At 44.2% G+C, this 25,791-nt stretch overlaps 1 protein-coding gene across 1 annotated transcript; it reads right to left on the reverse strand.

Annotated features, from left to right (window-relative positions):
* Positions 1-11,167: 11,167 nt before the first annotated feature.
* LOC149438554 (sterile alpha motif domain-containing protein 12-like) lies at positions 11,168-25,208 on the reverse strand. The gene is made up of 5 exons (XM_089659683.1): positions 25,005-25,208; positions 15,728-15,826; positions 15,234-15,384; positions 13,260-13,400; positions 11,168-12,627 (listed from the first exon to the last, which is right to left on the reverse strand). Exons 2-5 carry the CDS (start codon positions 15,743-15,745, stop codon positions 12,623-12,625), a joined length of 315 nt encoding a protein of 104 aa, XP_089515809.1. The 5' UTR covers positions 15,746-15,826; positions 25,005-25,208; the 3' UTR covers positions 11,168-12,622.
* Between the last annotated feature and the right edge of the window lie 583 nt (positions 25,209-25,791).

Below are 25,791 nucleotides of genomic sequence, written 5' to 3' on the forward strand. Positions count from 1 at the left end.
CGGAGATCGCCGCTGTCTTCTGGCGATTCTGGTGCTGCACGACTCCCATCCACTTCACGTGTAAAATCGCCAGCAAGTCGTACATTTCTCCTAATTGCGACTTCCTTTTGTGGTCGTGGAGCATTGCGCATTTTGACAGCAAAACGCACGTCTGCAAAGCGCGATTGGGGTGTCATCAATCGCACTTAGCAGACACACGTTTTGCTGTCATTTCTGCAGCGCTTTTTTGCAGTGCGTTTTTTGGACATGCGTTTTTAATTCGTTTTGCGTGTTTTTTTCCCAACTTGTTGCTGGGCAGATTAAAAGGCAAAACGCCTTAGCCTGAATTCACATCTGCACTTGATTGGCAACCCACGTGTTGGAAACACACGGCGAACACGCATGTATTGCCATTTAGGCACCACTTAAATCCACACCTTTCCAGAGCCCACACAGAGAACCTGTGCTAAGGCGTTTTGCCTTTTAATCTGCCCAGCAACAAGTTGGAAAAAACCCCCACGCAAAACGCATCAAAAACGCATGTCTCAAAAAACGCACCTCAAAAAAGCGCTGCAGAAATGGATCAAATGTAAACTGCTGAAGTGTGAACCTGGCCTAAATGTTTACGCAAGAGTGATGCGCATTCCCGCTTGTTTTTGATGCATTTTTTAAGCCTTTTCACTTTTAATCTACCTAGCAACAAGTTGTGGAAAAAAACGCAAAATGCATCAAAAACGCATGTCCCAAAAAACCGCAAAACGCACTGCAAAAAACGCTGCAGAAATGGATCAGTCGCAAACTGCATAGGTATGAACCTGGCCTAAATGTTTACACAAGATTGATGCGCATTGCTGCGTGTTCTTGATGTGTTTTGCCTTTTAATCTGCCCAGCAACAAGTTGGGGAAAAAAAAACGCAAAATGCATCAAAAACACATGTCCCAAAAACCCGCAAAATGCACTGCAAAAATCGCAGAAACAGATCAAACGCAAACTGCATAGGTGTGAACCTGGCCTAAATGTTTACACAAGAGTGGCGCACATTGCCACGTGTTTTTGATGCATTTTTGATGCGTTTTGCCTTTTAATCTGCCCAGCAACAAGTTGGGAAAAAAACGCAAAATGCATCAAAAACGCATGTCCAAAACCCGCAAAATGCACTGCAAAAATCGCAGAAACAGATCAAACGCAAACTGCATAGGTGTGAACCTGGCCTAAATGTTTACACAAGAGTGGCGCACATTGCCACGTGTTTTTGATGCATTTTTGATGCGTTTTGACATTTAATCTGCCCAGCAACAACTTGGGAAAAAAAAACCCCGCAAAACGAATAAAAAACACATGTCCCAAAAATCGCTGCAGAAATGGATCAAGCGCAAAATGCATAGGTGTGAACCTGGCCTAAATGTTTACAAAAGAGTGTTACTCATTGCCACGTGTTTTTGATGCGTTTTTTAAGCCTTTTGCTGTTTAATCCGCCCAGCAACAAGTTGGGAAATAAAACCGCAAAACGCATAAAAAACAAATGTCCGAAAACTGCAAACCGCACCACAAAAAGAGCTGCAGAAACGGAACAAACGCAAACTACATAGGTGTGAACCTGGCCTAAATGTTTACACAAGAGTGATGCCGCGTGTTTTTGATGCGTTTTACATTTTTTTTTAACTTGTTGCTGGGCAGATTAAAAAGCAAAATGCAAAACGCATCAAAAACACGCAGCAATGCGCATCACTCTTGCGCAAACATTTAGGCCAGGTTCACACCTATGCAGTTTGCATTTGTTCCGTTTCTGCAGCGCTTTTTGCGGTACAGTTTGCAGTTTTTGGACATGCGTTTTTCATGCGGTTTGCCTTTTAATCTGCCGAGCAACAAGTTGGGGAAAAAACCCGCAAAACGCATAAAAATGCGTCAAAAACGCATATTCAAAAACTGCAAACTGCACCACATAAAAGCGCTGCGGAAATGGAACAAACGCAAACTGCATAGGTGTGAACCTGGCCTAAGTGTTTACACAAGAGTGACGCACATTGCCGCTTGCTTTTGATGCATTTTTTATGCGTTTTGCCTTTTAATCTGCCCAGCAACAAGTTTGGGGAAAAAACGCAAAATGCATAAAAAAATGCATGTCCAAAAAACGCAAAACGCACCCCAAAAATCGCTGTAGAAATGGATCAAATGCAAACTGCATAGGTGTGAACCTGGCCTAAATGTTTACGCAAGAGTGATGCGCATTGCCGCATGTTTTTGATGCGTTTTACGTTTTTTTTTCAACTTGTTGCTGGGCAGATTAAAAGGCAAAATGCAAAACGCATCAAAACATGCGGCAATGCGCATCACTCTTGCGTAAACATTTAGGCCAGGTTCACACCTATGCAGTTTGCATTTGTTCCGTTTCTGCAGCGCTTTTTGCGGTACGGTTTGCAGTTTTTGGACATGCGTTTTTTATGCGTTTTGCCTTTTAATATGCCCAGCAACAAGTTGGGGAAAAAACCCGCAAAACGCATAAAAATGCGTCAAAAATGCATATTCAAAAACTGCAAACTGCTCCACATAAAAGCACTGTGGAAACGGAACAAACGCAAACTGCATAGGTGTGAACCTGGCCTAAGTGTTTACACAAGAGTGACGCGCATTTGCCGCATGTTTTTTTTGCGTTTTGCCTTTTAATCTGTCCAGGAACAAGTTAGGAAAAAAACACAAAATGCATCAAAAACACATGTCCCAAAAAATGCAAAACGCACTGCAAAAACGGATCAAACGCAAACTGCATAGGTGTGAACCTGGCCTAAATGTTTACACAAGAGTGACGCACATTTGCCGCGTGTTTTTGATGCATTTTTGATGCGTTTTGCACTTTCCCTTTTATTCTGCCCAGCAATAAGTTGGAACAAAAACGCATGTCCAAAACCCGCCACAAAAATCGCAGAAACGGATCAAGCGCAAACTGCATAGGTGTGAAGCTGGCCTAAATGTTTACACAAGAGTGGCGCACATTGCCGCTTGCTTTTGATGCATTTTTTATGCATTTTGCCTTTTAATCTGCCCAGCAACAAGTTTGGGGAAAAAATGCAAAATGCATAAAAAAACGCATGTCCAAAAAATGCAAAACGCACCCCAAAAATCGCTGTAGAAACGGATCAAACGCAAACTGCATAGGTGTGAACCTGGCCTAAATGTTTACACAAGAGTGACGCGCATTGCCGCGTGTTTTTGATGCGTTTTGCGGGGTTTTTTTCCCATATATTACACACAGGTGGTCTCTATTTACTAATTAGGTGACTTCTGAAGGCGATTGGTTCCACTAGATTTTAGTTAGGGATATCAGAATAAAGGGGCTGAATACAAATGCACGCCACACTTTTCACAGATTTATTTGTAAAAAAAGTTGAAAAACCATTTCTCGTTTTCCTTCCACTTCACAATGATGTGCTGCTTTGTGTTGTTTTTGTTTTTGTTATTTTTGTGTTGTTGTGTTGGTTTTGGTCGTAACATGACAACGTGCAGAAAATTTCAACGAGGAGGAAGACTTTTCCAAGGCGTTGTATATACTATAGATGTGTGTGTGTATATACATATATATATATATATATATATATATATATATATAGGGTCTTGCCCCTGACGTATTATTGGATGTCCCCCGGAGCTCCAGACTGGACCTTTCTGATCTGTACTGAGCATTCACCGCACATGCGCTACACCACTCTGACCTGCACACCAAAGGATCGGACTATTGTATATTGGACTGGAAGCAGACTTTGCACCCTACACCTACCTACCACCCATTGTCTTCTGGGTAGTTATATACTACACATTGGACTGGCACCAGACTGGTCTCCTGGGGATATATACGCTGACCATTGGACCGGCACCAGACTGGTCTCCTGGGGATATATACGCTGACCATTGGACCGGCACCAGACTGGTCTCCTGGGGAGATATAAACTGACCATTGGACTGGCACCAGACTGGTTTCCTGGGGAGATATACATTGACCATTGGACCGGCACCAGACTGGTCTCCTGGGGAGATATACACTGACCATTGGACCGGCACCAGACTGGTCTCCTGGGAAGATATACATTGACCATTGGACTGGCACCAGACTGGTCTCCTGGGGAGATATACGCTGACCATTGGACTGGCACCAGACTGGTCTCCTGGGGAGATATACACTGACCATTGGACTGGCACCAGAGTCTGGCCTCCTGGGAAGATATACATTGACCATTGGACTGGCACCAGACTGGTCTCCTGGGGAGATATACACTGACTATTGGACTGGCACCAGAGTCTGGCCTCCTGGGAGAATATACATTGACCATTGGACTGGCACCAGACTGGTCTCCTGGGGATATATACGCTGACCATTGGACTGGCACCAGACTGGTCTCCTGGGGAGATATACACTGACCATTGGACTGGCACCAGACTAGTCTCCTGGGGAGATATACGCTGACCATTGGACTGGCACCAGACTGGTCTCCTGGGGAGATATACACTGACCATTGGACTGGCACCAGACTAGTCTCCTGGGGAGATATACGCTGACCATTGGACTGGCACCAGACTGGTCTCCTGGGGATATATACGCTGACCGTTGGACTGGCACCAGACTGGTCTCCTGGGGAGATATACACTGACCATTGGACTGGCACCAGACTGGTCTCCTGGGGATATATACGCTGACCATTGGACTGGCACCAGACTGGTCTCCTGGGGAGATATACACTGACCATTGGACTGGCACCAGACTAGTCTCCTGGGGAGATATACGCTGACCATTGGACTGGCACCAGACTGGTCTCCTGGGGATATATACGCTGACCGTTGGACTGGCACCAGACTGGTCTCCTGGGGAGATATACACTGACCATTGGACTGGCACCAGACTCTGCACTCTTCTGCGCAGTCATATATATTGGACTGGTACCAGACTCTACACCTACCCACCACCTACACTCCTTTACAGTGAGGAAAATAGTTATTTGATCCCCCGCAGATTTGGTAAATTTGCCCACTTACAGAGAAATGAAGGGTCTATAACAGTGGTTCTTAACCTTGTTGGAGGTACTGACCCCCACCAGTTTCATATGCGCATTCACCGAACCCTTCTTAATTGGAAAAATAAAATATGATTTTTAAAATTCAAAACATAGGTATATATTTAGGTATATATTTATACATAGGTGCACAAAATGAACAAAACCATTAAGAACAAAGAACAAAACCATTAAAACATGATTTTCACACAAAAACATAATAATGAATATTTACTGCACGAATCATATGAGTCGGGTGTGGGTCTTCACCTCCGCCGAACCCGCGAGACTGACTCACCGAACCCCTGGGGTTCGATCGAACCCAGGTTAAGAACCACTGGTCTATAATTTTTTATCATAGGTGTATAGAAATGACGGAGACAGAATATCAACCAAAAATCCAGAAAAAAACATGATACAAATGATATCAATGGAGTTGCAGTTCAGTGAGTAAAATTGTTGGTTGGTAGGGGATCAAACACTGATGATTCTGGCTCCCACAGACTGGCTCTGAGCTCATGTGGTACACAGATCAGGCCGGCCATACGCGGGTCGAATTCCGAAAGACTTTTCTTTCGAAAATCTTTTCTAACAATTTTCGTTCAAATTTCGCACCATTGGTGGGTCACAGAAAGGGCCGGTTTTCGTGTGACCATTGAATTCGAGTGATTGGGCATGTTGGAAATCTTTTGAAAAACGAACAAATTTCTAATCAGTGATGGGAGAATCGTGCAAGAAATATAAAGCTGAGACCTGGAAAGTAAAGAAAATTCTTGGCCACGAAAATTCTTTTCTTTAGCAACATGAGAAGAAATTGAAGGCTTTGTTGGTTGAATTTCGAAATCAACGGTGGCACCATCGCATTACAAAATGCACAAAATTTCTGATTTTCTAAAGAAAATTTGTTCAGAATTTGACTCATGTATGGCCTGCATTAGTCCTGTCCATGTAAGAAGAGGCTCCAACGACGACTCCTTATGTGTATAAAAGACACCTGGCCACAGAATCTTTCTTCCATCTCACCACCATGGGCAAGACTAAAGAGCTGTCAGTGGACATCACGGACAGGATTGTAGACCTGCACAAGGCTGGAATGGGCTACAAGACCATCAGCAAGAAGCTTGGTGAGGAGGAGACAACTGTTGGAGCGATTATCCACAAATGGAAGAAATACAAAATAAACATCAATCTCCCTCAATCTGGAGCTCTATGCAAGATTTCGCCTCATGGGGTAAAGATGATCATGAGAAAAGTGAGGCATCAGCTCAGAACTACACGGGAGGAGCTTATGAATGATCTCAAAGCAGTTGGGACCACAGTCACCAAGCAAGCCATTGGTGACACAATACGCCACCGTGGATTGAAGTCCTGCAGCACCTGCAGGGTCACCCTCCTCAAGAAGGCACATGTACAGGCCCGTCTGAAGTTTGCCAATGAACATCGAAACGATTCAGAGAAAGATTGGGAGAAAGTGCTGTGCTCAGATGAGGCCAAAATTGAGCTCTTTGGCATTAACTCGACTCGCCGTATTTGGAGGAAAAAATATGCTGACTATGACCCTAAGAACACCATCCCTACAGTGAAGCATGGAGGTGGAAACATTATGCTTGTCAGGGCAGGAGCCGAGGAACGGACAGGCAGGCCTAACAATGAAACGCACTGGCTGACGACAACCACCACCCACAGACCGAAGTCCCTCAGGGCGCGGAGTCTAAGTCCCAGGCTGCCCTTCACCAGGGCCCCTGATGGTGGGGATGGACTTGACGCAGCCAGGAACCAGGTCGCGGCCCCCGAGACACCTCAGCTGCGGTAATGGCCGCCGCCAATGGCGTGTAGCTGGTGGAAGAGACAAAAGAGTAGTCAGACAGGCCGGGGTCAACAACAACAGGACAAAACAGTACAGGACAGCAGACGAGAATCACAGGTCACGAGCCGGGTTCAGCAACAGAGGGTCAAATCAAAGGAGAATACAAAGAATAGTCAAGTCACAAGCCGAATCAGAATACCAGGAGAGTCACGAGAGTCAGAACAGAGTAATAGTAACACAAAGACACAAGACACAAGTGCAAAGAGCATGTGCGGGCCACAGGCTTATATGTCATCAGCCACGCCCCTCTGGGGGGTGGACCTCAGAGACCTGAAAGCATAAAAAGGATTCCCACCATGCACAGCAGAATCCAAGATGGACGCCAGCACATGGAGTAACATAACCTCAGGGAAAAGGTAGGACCTTGACAATGCTTTGGGGCTGTTTCTCTGCTAAAGGAACAGGCTGAATCGAGGGGCCAATGGACAGGGCCATGGATTGTGAAATCTTGGATTAGAACCTTCCCTCAGCCAGAACACAGAAGATGGGTCGTGGATGGGTCTTCCAGCATGACAATGACTCAAAACATACCACTAAGGCAACAAAGGAGTAGCTCAAGAAGAAGCACATGAAGGTCACGGAGTGACCTAGCCAGTTTCCAGACCTTCATCCCATAGAAAATTTCTGGAGGAAGCTGAAACTTCGAGTTGCCAAGTGACAGCCAAGAAAACATAAGGATTTAGAGATCTGTAAAGAAGAGTGGACCAAAATCCCTCCTGAGATGTCTGCAAACCTGGCAACCAACTACAAGAAACATCTGACCTCTGTGCTTCCCAACAAGGGTTCTTCACCAACTACAAGGAACGTCTTACCTCTGTGCTTCCCAACAAGGGTTCCTCCACCAACTACAAGAAACGTCTTACCTCTGTGCTTCCCAACAAGGGTTCCTCCACCAACTACAAGAAATGTCTTACCTCTGTGCTTCCCAACAAGGGTTCTCCACCAACTACAAGAAACATCTTACCTCTGTGCTTCCCAACAAGGGTTCTCCACCAACTACAAGGAACATCTTACCTCTGTGCTTCCCAACAAGGGTTCTCCACCAACTACAAGAAACGTCTTACCTCTGTGCTTCCCAACAAGGGTTCTCCACCAACTACAAGAAACGTCTTACCTACGTGCTTCCCAACAAGGGTTCTCCACCAACTACAAGAAACGTCTTACCTCTGTGCTTCCCAACAAGGGTTCTCCACCAACTACAAGAAACGTCTTACCTACGTGCTTCCCAACAAGGGTTCTTCACCAACTACAAGGAACGTCTTACCTACGTGCTTCCCAACAAGGATTCTCCACCAACTACAAGAAACGTCTTACCTCTGTGCTTCCCAACAAGGGTTCCTCCACCGACTAACAGGAACGTCTTACCTCTGTGCTTCCCAACAAGGGTTCCTCCACCAACTACTAAGTCATGTTTTGCTCGTGGTTCAAATACTTATTTTACTCACTGAACTGCAACTCCATTTATAACATTTGTATCGCGTGTTGTTTCTGAATTTTTGGTTGATATTCTGTCTCTATCATTTAACATACACCCATGATACAAATCATAGACCCTTCATTTCTCTGTAAGTGGGCAAACTTACACAATCTGCAGGGAATCCAATCATTATTTTCCCCACTGTATGTACTGCAAATTGGACTGGTACCAGACTCCACATGTTTCTGGGCAGTTATATATTGTTTATTGGACTGGTACCAGACTCCACATGTTTCTGGGCAGTTATATATTGTTTATTGGACTGGTACCAGACTCTACATGTTTCTGGGCAGATATACAGTTAGGTCCATATATATTTGGACACAGGCACAATTTTAGTTTTTTTTTAGGTACTTAACCAAAATATATTCAAGCTATAGTTCTATACTGGATATGGGCTGAAAGTGCGCACTCTCGGGTGTAATTTGAGGGTATGTACATCCAAATTGGAGGAAGGGTTTAGGAATTACAGCTCTTTAGATTAGTCACCCCCCCTTTTGAAGGGACCAAAAGTATTGGACAATTGAATCAAAAGCTGTTTCATGGCCAGGTGTGGGCTACTCCTTCGTTATTTCTTCATCAATTAAGCAGGTAAAAGGTCTGTAGTTGATTCTAAGTGTGGTATTTGCATTTGGAATCTGTTGCTGTGAACCTAGGTCATGCGTTCTAAGGAGCTGTCCATGCAAGTGAAACAGACCATTGTAAGGCTTCAAAGGTGAAACAAATCCATCAGAGAGAGATAGCAGCACCATTAGGAGTGGTCTAATCAACAGTTTGGTACATTCTGAGTAAAGAAGAACGCACTGGTGAGCTCAGCAACATAAAAAGGCATGGAAGTCCATGGAACACAACAGTGGTGGATGATCGCAGGATCCTCTCTATGGTAAAGAAAAACCCATTCACAACATCCAGACAAGTGAAGGACACTCTCCAGGAGGTGGGCATATGATTGTCATTGACAATCAAGAGAAGACTTCACAAGAGCAAATACAGAGGGTCCACCACAAGGTGCAAACCATTCATAAGCCTGAAGAATAGAAAAGCCAGATTAGACTTTGCCAAAAAACATCTAAAAAAGCCAGATCAGTTCTGGAAAAGCATTCTTTGGACGGATGAAACTAAGATTAAACTGTACCAGAATGACGGGAAGAAACAAGTGTGGAGAAGGCTTGGAACAGCTCATGATCCAAAGCACACAACGTCATCTGTAAAACATGGTGGAAGCAGTGTGATGGCATGGGCATGCATGGCTTCCAGTGGCACTGGGTCATTGGTGGTTATTGATGATGTGACAGAAGTAGCCGGATGAATTCTGCAGTGTTTAGAGATATACTGTCAGCCCAGATTCAGCCAAATGCAGCAAAGCTGATTGGACGGCGCTTCACAGTACAGATGGACAATGATCCAAAACACACTTCAAAAGCAACCCAGGAGCTTGTGAAGGAAAAGAAGTGGAATATACTGCAATGGCTGAGTCAATCACCTGATCTCAACCCCGTTGAGCATGCATTTCACTTGCTGAAGGCAAAACTAAAGGCAGAAAGACCCACAAAGAACAACTGAAGACGGCTGCAGTTAGAGCCTGGCCAAGCATCAGAAAGGAGGAAACCCAGTCTTTGGTCTTGTCCATGGGTTCCAGACTTCAGGCAAAGCATCAGAAAGGAGGAAACCCAGTCTTTGGTCTTGTCCATGGGTTCCAGACTTCAGGCAAAGCATCAGAAAGGAGGAAACCCAGTCTTTGTGTCAAGGTCCTACCTTTTCCCAGAGGTTATGTTACTCCATGTGCTAGCATCCATCTTGGATTTCTGCTGAGCATGATGGGAATCTTTTATGCCTTCAGGTCTCTGAGGTCCATCCCCCAGAGGGGTGTGGCTGAGTACATATAAGCCTGGGATCTGCACATGCTCTTTGCACTTGTGTCTTGTGTCTTTGTCTTGCTACAGCTCTGTGTATACGCTCGTGACTCTTCTGGTATTCTGACTCGGCTTGTGACTAAGACCATTCTCTGCGTTTCCCTTTGATCTGACCTTCTGTTGCTGAACCCGGCCCGTGACCTGTGATTCTCTGTCTACTGTTCTGTACTGTTTTGTCCCGTTGTTATTGACCCGGCTTGTCTGACTACGCTATTGTCATTCTCACCAACTACACGCCATTGGCGGCGGCCATTACCGCAGCTGGGGTGTCTCGGGGGCCGCGACCTGGTCCCTGGTTGCGTCAAGTCCATCCCCACCATCAGGGGCCCTGGTGAAGGGCAGCCTGGGACTTAGACTCCGCGCCCTGAGGGACTTCAGTCTGTTGGTGGTGGTTGTCGTCAGCCAGTGCGTTACCCTGCCACTAGGCCTACCTGTCCGTTCCACGGCCCTGCCCTGACATTTTGGTCTTGTCCATGGGTTCCAGACTTCAGGCAAAGCATCAAAAAGGAGGAAACACAGTTTTGGTAATGGCCATGGGTTCCAGACTTCAGGCAAAGCACCAGAAAGGAGGAAACCCAGTCTTTGGTCATGTCCATCGGTTCCAGACTTCAGGCAAAGCACCAGAAAGGAGGAAACCCAGTCTTTGGTCATGTCCATGGGTTCCAGACTTCAGGCAAAGCACCAGAAAGGAGGAAACCCAGTCTTTGGTAATGTCCATGGGTTCCAGACTTCAGGCAAAGCATCGGAAAGGAGGAAACCCAGTCTTTGGTCATGTCCATGGGTTCCAGACTTCAGGCAAAGCACCAGAAAGGAGGAAACCCAGTCTTTGGTCATGTCCATGGGTTCCAGACTTCAGGCAGTCATCGCCAGTAAAGGATTCTCAACAAAATATTACAAATGAACATTTTATTTATGATTACATTCAATTGTCCAATCACATTTGGTCCCTTGAAAAGGGGGGATGGCTACCCACATATATATGGACCTAACTGTATATTGTATATTGGACTGGTACCAGACTCTACATGTTTCTGGGCAGTTATATATTTATATTGGACTGGTACCGGACTCTACATGTTTCTGGGCAGATATATATTGTATATTGGATTGGTACCAGACTCTACATGTTTCTGGGCAGATATATATTGTATATTGGATTGGTACCGGACTCTGCATGTTTCTGGGCAGTTATATATTGTATATTGGACTGGTACCGGACTCTACATGTTTCTGGGCAGTTATATATTGTATATTGGACTGGTACCGGACTCTACATGTTTCTGGGCAGATATATATTGTATATTGGATTGATACCGGACTCTACATGTTTCTGGGCAGTTATATATTGTATATTGGACTGGTACCGGACTCTACATGTTTCTGGGCAGATATATATTGTATATTGGATTGGTACCGGACTCTACATGTTTCTGGGCAGATATATATTGTATATTGGATTGGTACCGGACTCTACATGTTTCTGGGCAGATATATATTGTATATTGGATTGGTACCGGACTCTACATGTTTCTGGGCAGATATATATTGTTTATTGGACTGGTACCAGACTCTACATGAGACTGGGCAATTATATACTGTATATTGGACTGGTGCCTGACTCTACACGTTTCTGGGCAGATATATATTGTATATTGGACTGGTACCAGACTCTACATGTCTCTTACAATATATGTATATTGGACTGGTATCAGACTCTACACCTACCTACTAACTGTAGTCTTCTGGGCAATTATATATTGTAAATTGGACTGGTACCAGACTCTACATGTTTCTAGGCATATATATATATTGTATATTGGACTGGTAAGAAACTCTACATGTTTCTGGGCAGGTATATATTGTATATTGGACTGGTACCAGACTCTACACCTACCTACCAACTGTAGTCTTCTGGGCAGTTATATACTGCAAATTGGACTGGCACCAGACTGGACTCTCCTGGGGAGATATACACTGCAGACCGGACTGGCACCAGACTACCTACCACCTACACCCCTCTAGGGAGTAATATACTGTATATTGGACTGGCACCAGACTACCTACCACCTACACCCCTCTAGGGAGTAATATACTGTATATCGGACTGGCACCAGACTACCTACCACCTACACCCCTCCAGGGAGTAATATACTGTATATCGGACTGGCACCAGACTACCTACCACCTACACTCCTCTAGGGAGTAATATACTGTATATTGGACTGGCACCAGACTCTGATGGGGGTTTTGTCTTCAGTAGGATCTCCTCATACAATAACACTTTGTAAGGTAAACACTTCAATTGTTTCATCTTCTTGCACTGTGATTGGTCCGATCCTCCCAGCTTCATACTGTAGGAACAGAAAAGTATCCCTGTTATTCTGCAGAGGATGTGAGATCCTGAAGAACGATCGTGGTTTATTATTCAATGGGTGTATATTGGAGATGGAGGTCTGTTAGTAAAATTGCACGTTGTATGGGAAATATTTAGAATCTGTATGTTACCCCGCCGCACACTCGGCATACATCCATCACTTCATCAGAGCCAGCATTCCAGCCCAGTCCCACTTCATCCTACCGATACATTGTGTACTGGATACATTACATGACACCAGCAGAGATCGGGGACAGGCTGCTTTACCTCATATCACCCATATTCTGAGCTTCACACATCCTGATCCCTGGACACACTCACCCTCAGCTCTGGACACCCTGAGTCACACTCATCCCCAGTCACACTCCTCCCCAGTCACACTCCTCCCCAGTCACACTCCTCCCCAGTCACACTCACCCTCAGTCATATTCACCCTCAGTCATATTCATCCCCAGTCATATTCATCCCCAGTCATATGCATCCTCAGTCATATTCATCCCCAGTCATATGCATCCTCAGTCATATTTATCCCCAGTCATATTCATCCCCAGTCATATTCATCCTCAGTCATATTCATCCTCAGTCATACTCATCCTCAGTCATCCTCACCTTCAGTGATGTGCAGTAGTTGCTGGATCTCCTGTTGCAGCCTCAGCTCCAGGACCTCCACCATTATCATCCTGCGCAGACTCTCCTGATGAATCCCCATCCGCTGCAGCAGGTCATCGGAGAGCCTGAGCAGAGCGCGGCCTGGAGGGAGAAGACAGCCAGGGTCATCCTATGGTAGCATGTCCCTATCCATCACCCGGTCAGGGGACTTCCCATCACAGAGCCCCCACCACATGACCTGTAATGGTCCTGACTTGACACACCGGGTCATTGGAGAAATAGACACTCGTGGCTCCAACTCGATACATAATCGTGTAGACATGGATTCACTCGTCAGCTATGAGAATGTGGAAGATGCTGACCTAAGTGACTTCAACCATGGCCTAGCTGTTGGCATCCAGGATAGTTGCAGCATCCTAGAGACTTCTCACCTCTCTGGATATTCCAGCATTGAAGGAACATTCATCTTTCTATTTAATTACAGAGGAACCCTTCAAATAATTTACTGGTTTCGGGGAACCACTTCTGATACCATTTCATTTGTGATCAGTGGGAAGAATGTTCCTTACATTGGTGGTCAGTGGGAAGAATGTCCCTTACATTGGTGGTCGGTGGAAGAATGTCCCTTACATTGGTGGTCAGTGAGAAGAATGTCCCTTACATTGGTGATCAGTGAGAAGAATGTCCCTTACATTGGTGATCAGTGGGAAGAATGTCCCTTACATTGGTGGTCAGTGGGAAGAATGTCCCTTACATTGGTGGTCGGTGGAAGAATGTCCCTTACATTGGTGATCAGTGGGAAGAATGTCCCTTACATTGGTGACCGGTGGGAAGAATGCCCCTTGCATTGGTGACCGGTGGGAAGAATGTCCCTTACATTGGTGATCAGTGTGAAGAATGTCCCTTACATTGGTGATCGGTGGGAAGAATGTCCCTTACATTGGTGATCGGTGGGAAGAATGTCCCTTACATTGGTGATCAGTGGGAAGAATGTCCCTTACATTGGTGACCGGTGGGAAGAATGCCCCTTGCATTGGTGACCGGTGGGAAGAATGTCCCTTACATTGGTGACCGGTGGGAAGAATGTCCCTTACATTGGTGATCGGTGGGAAGAATGTCCTTACATTGGTGATCGGTGGGAAGAATGTCCCTTACATTGGTGGTTAGTGGGAAGAATGTCCCTTACATTGGTGACCGGTGGGAAGAATGTCCCTAACATTGGTGACTGGTGGGAAGAATGTCCCTTACATTGGTGACTGGTGGGAAGAATTTCCCTTACATTGGTGGCCAGTGGGAAGAATGTCCCTTACATTGGTGGTCAGTGGGAAGAATGTCCCTTATATTGGAGGTCAGTGGAAAGAATGTCCCTTACATTGGTGGTCAGTAGGAAGAATGGCCCTTACATTGGTGGTCAGTGGGAAGAATGTCCCTTACATTGGCGGTCAGTGGGAAGAAAATCCCTTACATTGGCGATCAGTGGAAAGAATGTCCCTTACATTGGTGATCAGTGGGAAGAATGTCCCTTACATTGGTGATCAGTGGGAAGAATGGCCCTTACATTGGTGATCAGTGGGAAGAATGTCCCTTACATTGGTGATCAGTGGGAAGAATGCTCCTTACATTGGTGGTCAGTGGGAAGAATGGCCCTTACATTGGTGATCAGTGGGAAGAATGTCCCTTACATTGGTGGTCAGTGGGAAGAATGTCCCTTACATTGGTGGTCAGTGGGAAGAATGTCCTTTACATTGGTGGTCAGTGTGAAGAATGGCCCTTATATTGGTGGTCAGTGGGAAGAATGCTCCTCATGTTGCTGATCAGTGGGAAGAATTCTCCTTACATTTCATATACCAAATGTTTTCATTCTGAATTGAATATGAGCCAGTGTCATGGAAGGGACATTGGACCCCAAGTCATGTGACGCCCCTCTTCCCTCCTTCCTTCTTAAGTAAGGGTGCAGTAGGAAGGACAGGTTACCTGATATATCATGAGAGTAAGCTGCCTGGACAAGCCCAGCACTGTTCTGTAGGGGTCCATACTGGAGCCAGGAGCACACATCCTGCACCGTCCAATCACTAACTGGCTTCTCCCAGATGACCTCGTCGTCCGATCCTTCTGACCCTGAATCCTAAAGAAGAATCAGATACTGTATTATTGTTATACTTCCGTCGCCCTCCTCTACATCTTATGTGGCCGGCACAGACAGTCCTGGTTATAGGTGGGTTCTTGAGTCCTAATCACCTGTTGGCTAAATGTGCCATAGGAGCTCCAGCAATGAGGTCTCCCTACCATAGCTCTTGGTCATTGATCCTGCCCACTTTGGAGTGTTTCAGCCTTCCTTTATGCCGGGGATTCCATCAAGCTGCGCACCTAAAACGCCATGCAACCCAGCACAGAGGTCTTAACACCATGTTGTCGTGGCAGACCAGCATGGCGCCATTGTAGCCTGGATGAGGAATAAGACATATTACCTTGAAGCCCTCCGCCATGGATCCTTGCCGTATATCCCTCCACCTTCTGGATTGATGGGTCTATCACAAGCTTCCTCTGATCGTCCTCATTTTCCTCTCCTGTATGGAGACAATGGAGTGTAAATGTGTCTGCCATATATAGAGATTCCTGCACTCTGGTTCCCAGGGTCTAATGAACTCTTTCATTCACTGTATGGATATTTTGTAGCAACCCTGTTTCCTGTCAATTGAATATGTATGATGTCCTACTAAGAATCTCTGGAAGATTCCCTCGTCCTACACATAAAGTAGGTGTGTTGCTGAAACGTGCATTGTCGCAACGCACAAGTGTGAATAGGTTCTAAGTGTTTCCATGGATACATTGTAGTAGATTTGTTTTCTGTCATATAATTCTCTACAAAGAATCCCTTTGAGATTCCCCCATTCTGGTGCCCTACATTGGAGATTCCTGCACTCCAGTTCCTGAAGTCTGCTTACGTTACATTCTTTGGTACCATACAATGTATCAGGCTGGATTCCTGTCAGTTAATGATTGACAGTATTTGATTCTACATTAAGAATCCTTCTGAGATTCCCCCATTCATGTATACTACATTGGAGATTTATTCATTCCATGATACCATACAATGTATCAGGCTGGATTCCTGTCAGTCAATAATTGACAGTATTTGATTCTACATTAAGAATCTCTCTGAGGTTCCACCATTCTGTCACCCTACATTGGAGATTCCTGCACTTCAGTGCCTGAAGTCTGATTACGTTTCATTCTTTGGTACCATACAATGTATCAGGCTGGATTCCTGTCAGTCAATAATTGAAAGTATTTGATTCTACATTAAGAATCCTTCTGAGATTCCACCATTCATGTACGCTACATTGGAGATTCTTTCATTCTTCGATACCATACAATGTATCAGGATAAATTCCTGTCAGTTAATGATTGACAGTATTTAATTCTACATTAAGAATCTCTCCAAGATTCCACCATTCTGGTGCCCTACATTGGAGATTCCTGCACTCAAGTTCCTGAAGTCTGATTAAATGTTTACTACTTCGATACCATACAATGTATCAGGCTGGATTCCTGTCGGTCAATGATTGATAGTATTTTGATTCTACATTAAGAATCTGAGATTCCGCCATTCATGCATGCTACATTGGAGATTCATTCATTCATTCTTCAATACCATACGATGTATCAGGCTGGATTCCTGTCAGTCAATGATTGACAGTATTTGATTCTACATTAAGAATCTCTCTGAAATTCAACCATTCTGTCACCCTACATTGGAGATTCCTGCACTCCAGTTCCTGTAGTCTGATTAAATGTTTAATTTTTTGATACTACACAATGTATAAGGCTGGATTCCTGTCAGTCAATGATTGACAGTATTTGATTCTACATTAAGAATCTCTCTGAGATTCCACCATTCTGTCACCCTACATTGGAAATTCCTGCACTCCAGTTCCTGAAGTCTGATTAAACGTTTTATTCTTTGATACTATACAATGTATAAGGCTGGATTCCTGTCAGTCAGCGATTGACAGTATTTGATTCTGCATTAGGAATCCCTCTGAGATTCCACCATTCTGGCACCCTACATTGGAGAATACCATACTCCAGTTCTCGCAGGCTGATTAAACGTTTTATTCATCGATCAGATACAATGTATCAGGCTGGTTTCCTATCAATTGATGAATGATATTATATAATTCTACATTAAGAATCCCTCTGATTTTCCCTGATTCTGGCACCGTATCCACCATTCTGGCAATAGATCCACCATGATCAGATGTTGGTGCAGTGTTGTCTGGTTGGAGATCAGATGTGGATACAGTCATGTGCGATTGGATATCAAATGTAGGTACAGTGTTGTCTGGTTGGAGATCAGATGTTGGTGCAGTGTTGTGTGCTAGAAGATCAGATGAAGGTGCAGTGTTGTGTGGTTGGAGATCAGATATTGGTGCAGTGTTGTTTGGTTGGAGATCAGATGTTGGTGCAGTGTTGTTTGGTTGGAGATCAGATGTTGGTGCAGTGCTGTGTGGTTGGAGATCAGATGTTGGTGCAGTGTTGTTTGGTTGGAGATCAGATGTTGGTGCAGTGCTGTGTGGATGGAGATCAGATGTTGGTGCAGTGTTGTATGGGACGGAGATCAGATGTTGGTGCAGTGTTGTTTGGTTGGAGATCAGATGTTGGTGCAGTGCTGTGTGGTTGGAGATCAGATGTTGGTGCAGTGCTGTGTGGATGGAGATCAGATGTTGGTGCAGTATTGTCTGCTTGGAGATCAGATGTGGATACAGTGATGTGCGGTTGGAGATCAAATATTGGTACAGTGTTGCATGTTTAGGATCATTTTTCTACTGTGTATTACATATAATCTGAGTTGGGCAGATAGTGTAAAGAATGCTGGGAGTGGTGGAGTTGCACATGTCCCAGCCTGTGTCATCTTTATTCATTGCTTTTCAGGAAATACTTCATCCTGTACAAAACACTAACACTGTTTTATTCACTGTGAGTGTCCCCAAGAGATCCACCATGACTATCTGTAAGGCCCACACCCTGACTGTCCCAAAGTGCTAATCCCTGATTGTCCCCAAGGCCACCCTGCCTGTTCCCAAAGTCTCTACTTTGATTGTTCACAAGGGATATTACCGTACTGCCCTCAAGAGCTATTTTCTGCCTGCCCCTAAGGGCTATACCCTGTTTGTCTCCAAGGGCTATTCCCTGCCTGTCCCCAAAGGCTCTACCTTGACTGTGCCTAGGGGCTGTTCCCTTCCCATCCTAAAGGGTTCTAGCTTGACTCTCCCCAAGGGTTATAACTTCACTGTCCCAATATCTATTCCCTTAATCTCCCCAAGGGGTTTTCCCTGCTTGTTCCCAAGGGATATTCCCTGACTGTTCCCAGGGGCTGTTCCCTATCTGATCTTGTAACAGCTATACCCTGCCTGTCCCCAAGAGTTATTCCTTGACTGTCCCTAAAAGCTATTCACAGACTGTCCCCAATGGCTATAACTTGACAGTTGCAAATGACTATTTCCTGACTGTCCCAAATGGCTATGCATTGACTGCCCCCAAGGGCTTTTACCTGACTGGCCCCAATGGCCATACCTGGATTGTCCCAATGACTATTCCTTGACTTTCCCCAAGGGTTTTTCCCTGCCTGTTCCGAAGGGCTATGCCCTGAGAGTCCCCTGGGGCTGTTCACTATCCACACAGCACTGCACCAACATCTGATCTCCATCCACACAACACTGCACCAACATCTGATCTCCATCCACACAACACTGCACCAACATCTGATCCACAACCACACAGCACTGCACCAAAATCTGATCTCCAACTACACAACACTGCACCAACATCTGATCTCCATCCACACAACACTGACCAAATCTGATCTCCAACCACACAACACTGCACCATCATTTGATCTCCATCCACACAACACCACAGCAACATCTGATCTCCAACCAGAGAGCACTGAACCAACATCTTATTCCCAACTACACAACACTGCACCAACATCTGATTACCAACCAGACAACACTGCACCAACATCTGATTACTAACCAGACAACACTGCACCAACATCTGATTACCAACCAGACAACACTGCACCAACATCTGACCTCCAACCACACAACACAGCACCAACATCTGACCTCCAACCACACAACACTGCACCAACATCTGATCTCCAACCACACATCACTGTATCAACATATGATCTCCAAAGACACAACACTGCACCAACATCTGATCTCCATTCACACAACACTGCACCAACATCTGATCTCCATTCACACAACACTGCACCAACATCTGATCTCCAATCACACATCACTTTATCAATCTTTGCTCTCTAACCACACAACACTGCACCAACATCTGATCTCCAACCACACAGCACTGCACCAACATCTGATTGCCATCCATACAACACTGCACCAACATTTGATCTCCAATCACACAACATCACAGCACCATCTGATCTCCAACCAGATAACACTGCACCAACATCTGATCTCCAACCACACAACACTGCACCAACATCTGATCTCCAACCAGAAAACATTGCACCAACATCTGATCTCCAACCAGACAACACTGCACCAACATCTGATCTCCAACCAGACAACACTGCACCAACATCTGATCTCCAACCACACAACACTGCACCAACATCTGATCTCCAACCACACATAACTGCATCAAAATCTGATCTCCAACCACACAACACTGCACCAGCATCTGATCTCCAACAAGACAACACTGCACCAACATCTGATCTTCACCACACAACACTGCACCAACATGTGATCTCCAGCCAGACAACACTGCAGCAATATCTGATCTCCAACCACACATCACTGTATCAACATCTGATCTCGGAACTCACAACACTGCACCAACATCTGATCTCCAACCACACATCACTGTATCAACATCTGATCTCGGAACACACAACACTGCAACAACATCTGATCTCCAATCACAAATCACTGTATCAACATCTGATCTCCAACCACACAACACTGCATCAACATCTGATCTCCAACCACACAACACTGCACCAGCATCTGATCTCCAACAAGACAACACTGCACCAACATCTGATCTTCACCACACAACACTGCACCAACATGTGATCTCCAGCCAGACAAAACTGCAGCAATATCTGATCTCCAATCACAAATCACTGTATCAACATCTGATCTCCAACCACACAACACTGCATCAACATCTGATCTCCACCCACACTACACTGCACCAACATCTGATCTCTAACCACATGACACTACACCAACATCTGATCTCCAAACGCACAACACTGCACCAATATCTGATCTCCACCACACAACACTGCACCAACATCTGATCTCCAACCACAAATCACTGCATCAACATCTGATCTCCAACCAAACACTGCACCTACATCTGATCTCCAACTACACAACACTGCACCAACATCTGATCTCTAACCACACGACACTGCACCAACATCTGATCTCCAACAAGACAACACTATATCAACATCTGATCTCCAAACGCACAACACTGAACCAACATCTGATCTCCACCACACAACACTGCACCAACATCTGATCTCCAATCACACATCACTGTATCAACATCTGATCTCCAACCAGACAACACTGCACCAACATCTGATCTCCAACCAGACAACACTGCACCAGCATCTGATCTCCAACCAGACAACACTGCACCAGCATCTGATCTCCAACCAGACAACATTGTACCAGCATCTGATCTCCAACCAGACAACACTGCACCAACATCTGATCTTCAACCACACAACACTGCACCAACATCTAATCTCCAACCACACAACACTGCACCAACATCTGATCTCCAACCAGACAACACTGCGCCAACATCTGATCTTCACCATGCAACACTGCACCAACTACTGATCTCCAATCACACATCACTATATCAACATCTGATCTCCAACCACTGGACCAGTATACCTGGATGTTGAATTGCTCCAGGGGTAATAAGGAATAATATGCATGGCTCCACCGAACATCCTAATATGACCAATAAACCCCTTATATACTGTATGTGTCACTGAAGACATGTTCTTTGTATTTCCCATGTTAAATAGTGACATATGGGCTATAGGCACCAACAATAGTGATGAAAACTCAATGGGCATGTCAGTCCATGAAACTGGTGCCAACACCGACATTGTGTCCTCCTCAAGTGTTCATACCTCTGGGGGGGGGGGGGATGCATGAGTCTGATGAGAATGACCTACAGATAATACAGAGAATATATGGAGGAATATAGACTCAATGGGGTCAATGTATTTGCATGTGATTGGGTATTCAAAGTGAACATGGCTTTAGCACTCATTTAGTAAATCATCCCCAGTGCCAGTGTGTGGACATTATATTCCAGCATATGTGACGTCTCCACCCTTCCAGCAGTATTAATGGGATTGGACTTTGGCCCTTGTTGTCTTTTCTCAGACGGTTCATATTTCCTTCCCAGAACCTCGAAGCACCTCTGAGGTCTCCATAGTGTAATGAGCTGTGTTACACAGTGACATATTGTAGGTGAAACATTTACAACGATGCACACTGGACACACCCATTATAATGACCTTTATTACATTATTAACAATAAAAGCTCTCCCTCAGAATATGTCAGAGTTTTTGTTTGGCATTATCTTAAGCTTTAAACTTTGTGTGCCGATCAAAACATTCCCTAACTAATATACATTGTATGATACAGTATGAGGGATGGAGATACTTTGTATGATATCATGGATGGAGATACTTTGTATGATATGAGGGATGGAGATACTTTGTATGATATGAGAGATGGAGATACTTTGTATATGAAGGATGGAGATACTTTGTATGATACAGTATGAGGGATGGAGATACTTTGTATGATATCATGGATTGAGATACTTTGTATGATATGAGGGATGGAGATACTTTGTATGATATCATGGATGGAGATACTTTGTATGATATGAGGGATGGAGATACTTTGTATGATATGAGGGACGGAGATACTATGTATGATATGAGGGACGGAGATACTATGTATGATATGAGGGATGGAGATACTTTGTATGATATCATGGATGGAGATACTTTGTATGATATCATGGATGGAGATAATCTGTATGATATGAGGGATGAAGATACTTTGTATGATATGAAGGCTGGAGATACTTTGTATGATATCATGGATGGAGATTCTTTGTATGATATTAGGGATGGAGATACTTTGTATGATATCATGGATGGAGATACTTTGTATGATATGAGGGATGGAGATACTTTGTATGATATGAGGGATGGAGATACTTTGTATGATATCATGGATGGAGATATTTTGTATGATATGAGGGATGGAGATACTTTTTATGATATGAGGGATGGAGATACTTTGTATGATATGAGGGATGGAGATACTTTGTATGATATGAGAAGATGGAGAAACTTTGTATGATATGAGGGATGGAAATACTTTGTATGATATCATGGATGGAGATACTTTGTATGATATCATGGATGGAGATACTTTGTATGATATGAGGGATGGAGATACTTTGTATGATATGAGGGATGGAGATACTTTGTATGATATGAGAGGATGGAGATACTTTGTATGATATCATGGATGGAGATACTTTGTATGATATGAGGGGTGGAGATACTTTGTATGATATGAGGGATGGAGATACTTTGTATGATATGAGAGGATGGAGATACTTTGTATGATATCATGGATGGAGATACTTTGTATGATATGAGGGATGGAGATACTTTGTATGATATTAGGGATAGAGATACTTTGTATGATATGACGGAAGGAGATACTTTGTATGCTATGACAGATGGAGATACTTTGTATGATATGAGAGGATGGAAATACTTTGTATGATATGAGAAATGAAGATACTTTGTATGATATGACGGATGGAGATACATTGTATGATATGAGAGATGGGGATACTTTGTATGATATGAAGAACGGAGATATTTTGTAAGATATGACGGATAGAGATACTTTGCATGATATGAGGGATGGAGATACTTTGTATGATATGAGGGATGGAGATACTTTGTATGATATGACGGAAGGAGATACTTTCTATGATTTGCGGGATGGAGATACTTTGCATGATATGAGGGATGCAGATTCTTTGCATGAAAGGAGGGATGGAGATACTTTGCATGATATGAGGGATGCAGATTCTTTGCATGAAAGGAGGGATGGAGATACTTTGTATGATATGAGGGATGCAGATTCTTTGCATGAAAGGAGGGATGGAGATACTTTGTATGATATGAGAATGGAGACACTTTGTATGATATGAGGGATTGAGATATTTTCTATGAAATGCGGGATGGAGATACTTTGTATGATGTAAGGAATGGAGATATTTTGTATGATATGACGGATGGAGATACTTTTAATGTTATGACGGATGGAGATACTTTTAATGTTATGACGGATGGAGATACTTTTAATGATATGAGGGATGGAGATACTTTGTATGATATGAGGTGTAAAGATAGTTTGTATGATATGCGAAATGGAGGTATTTTGCATGATATTAGAGGATGGAGATACTTTGTATAATATGAGGGAATAGATATACTTTGTATGATATGAGGGATGGAAATATTTTGTATGATATGAGAGGATGGAGTTACTTTGTATGATATGAGGGATGGAGATACTTTGCATGATATGAGAGGATGGAAATACTTTGTATGATATGAGAGGATGGAGATACCTTGTATAATATGAGAGGATGGAGATACTTTGTATGATATGAGAGGATGGAGATACTTTGTATATGAGGGGATAGAGATATGTTGTATGATATGAGGGATGGAGATACTTTGTATGATATGAGTCATGGAGATACTTTGAATTATTTGAGGGATGGAGATACTTTGTATGATATGAGAGGATGGAGATACTTTGTATATGAGGGGATAGAGATACGTTGTATGATATAAGGGATGGCGATACATTGTATGATATGAGGGATGGCGATACTTTGTATGATATGAGAGTTGGAGATACTTTGTGTATGAGGGGATAGAGATATGTTGTATGATATGAGGGATGGCGATACTTTGTATGATATGAGAGATGGCGATACTTTGTATGATATGAGAGATGGCGATACTTTGTATGATATGATGGATGAAGATACTTTGTATGATATGAGGGATGAAGATACTTTGTATGATATGAGGGATGGAGATACTTTGTATAATATGAGGAAATGGAGATGTATACAATATTCCATGTCCTCACCCAAGTTTTGTACATTATTTCATAGAAGCAGTAATACATCATATAGAAGCTTTCATTCCTAATACTGATATTCCGATCCTTGACCATCCCATTATCACCTGCATGTTTTATAAACTATTCTTATTAATAAAAGTCATGAACACAGATGTGAATTGCATACACCTTACATGATTCTCTGATATGGAGGATTTAGATCTTTGTACCCAGCATTGTATAACAATGTGCACTCCATGACTACAGTTACCTCCATACGTTATATAAGGACACATTGGGGTTTATTTACTAAAGCTGGTTCACTTAGAATCTCGTGTACTTCTGCATGGAAACCAATCAGCTTTCAGGTTTTATTGCTAAAGCTTCATTGAACAAGCTGAGGTTAGAAGCTGATTGGCTCCCATGCACAGCCGCATCAGATTCCGAGTAATCCAGCTTTAGTAAATCTACTCATTGTCTTACCTGCAGTTCCTGGCACCAGAAGACATTCCCAACCAATGGGACGGAGGAGGTTGTGGACTGAAAGCCAGATTTCCCTTTCCCCTTCCCTGTGTGCTGTTATAATGGCAGTACAGTGGCTGCTCGCCCGCAGAGCTTGCACTCTCTCCAGTGAAGATGACAGCAGGGATTGGTGTTGGTGTGTTCAGGACTCCGTCCTCACCTGGGTGCCCCGCCTCTCTGCTGACATTCATGGGCTGGCTGTGGGATGGGACGGTAGAATTGCAGAGCCCCGGGCTGCACTCCACCTCTGGATACCGGAAACCATACAGACACATTGTACCCTCTACCTGCCAGGACTTGCACACCTTTACTGCTTGCTTCCAGGCCAATCCCAGTGTGCATATGGTGATGCCATTTCCAGAAGATTCCGCCTTGCAGCACCCTGGGTGCACAGACGGCCAGAGAAAAAAAGAGATATCGGTCAGATTAGGAAAAAAATGTATTCTCTGGGTTCACACTTGTGCGGTGCGACATATCGCATATGATTTGCACAGAAACCGCACTGCATTCCTGTGCAAATCACATTGGAAGTCTGTGTGGTGCGATTTGATCCATACATTTTGTATAGCCCAAATCGCACCTCATCCGCACCAAAAAGGCGCAGAACCCTTTTTTTGGCCCGCACTAGAATCACACCCATACAATCTGATTCTGCACATCGCACCACGTTTTGTGGACCGATTTTTGTTGTCTTAACATACACACCCGCAGCGGTCACATGAACAGGGCGCAATTGTGATGTGGTGTG

Source organism: Staurois parvus, unplaced genomic scaffold (genome assembly GCF_062004578.1).
Source record: "Staurois parvus isolate SC_StPar_1 unplaced genomic scaffold, SC_StPar_1.0 ptg001181l, whole genome shotgun sequence".
NCBI classification, from domain to species: domain Eukaryota; kingdom Metazoa; phylum Chordata; class Amphibia; order Anura; family Ranidae; genus Staurois; species Staurois parvus.

Coding starts and splice junctions, on each gene's coding strand:
- LOC149438554 (XM_089659683.1), bottom strand. Junction 13,401..15,233: donor TTACTCTCATGATATATCAG/GTAACCTGTCCT, acceptor TTCTCCCTCCAG/GCCGCGCTCTGCTCAGGCTC.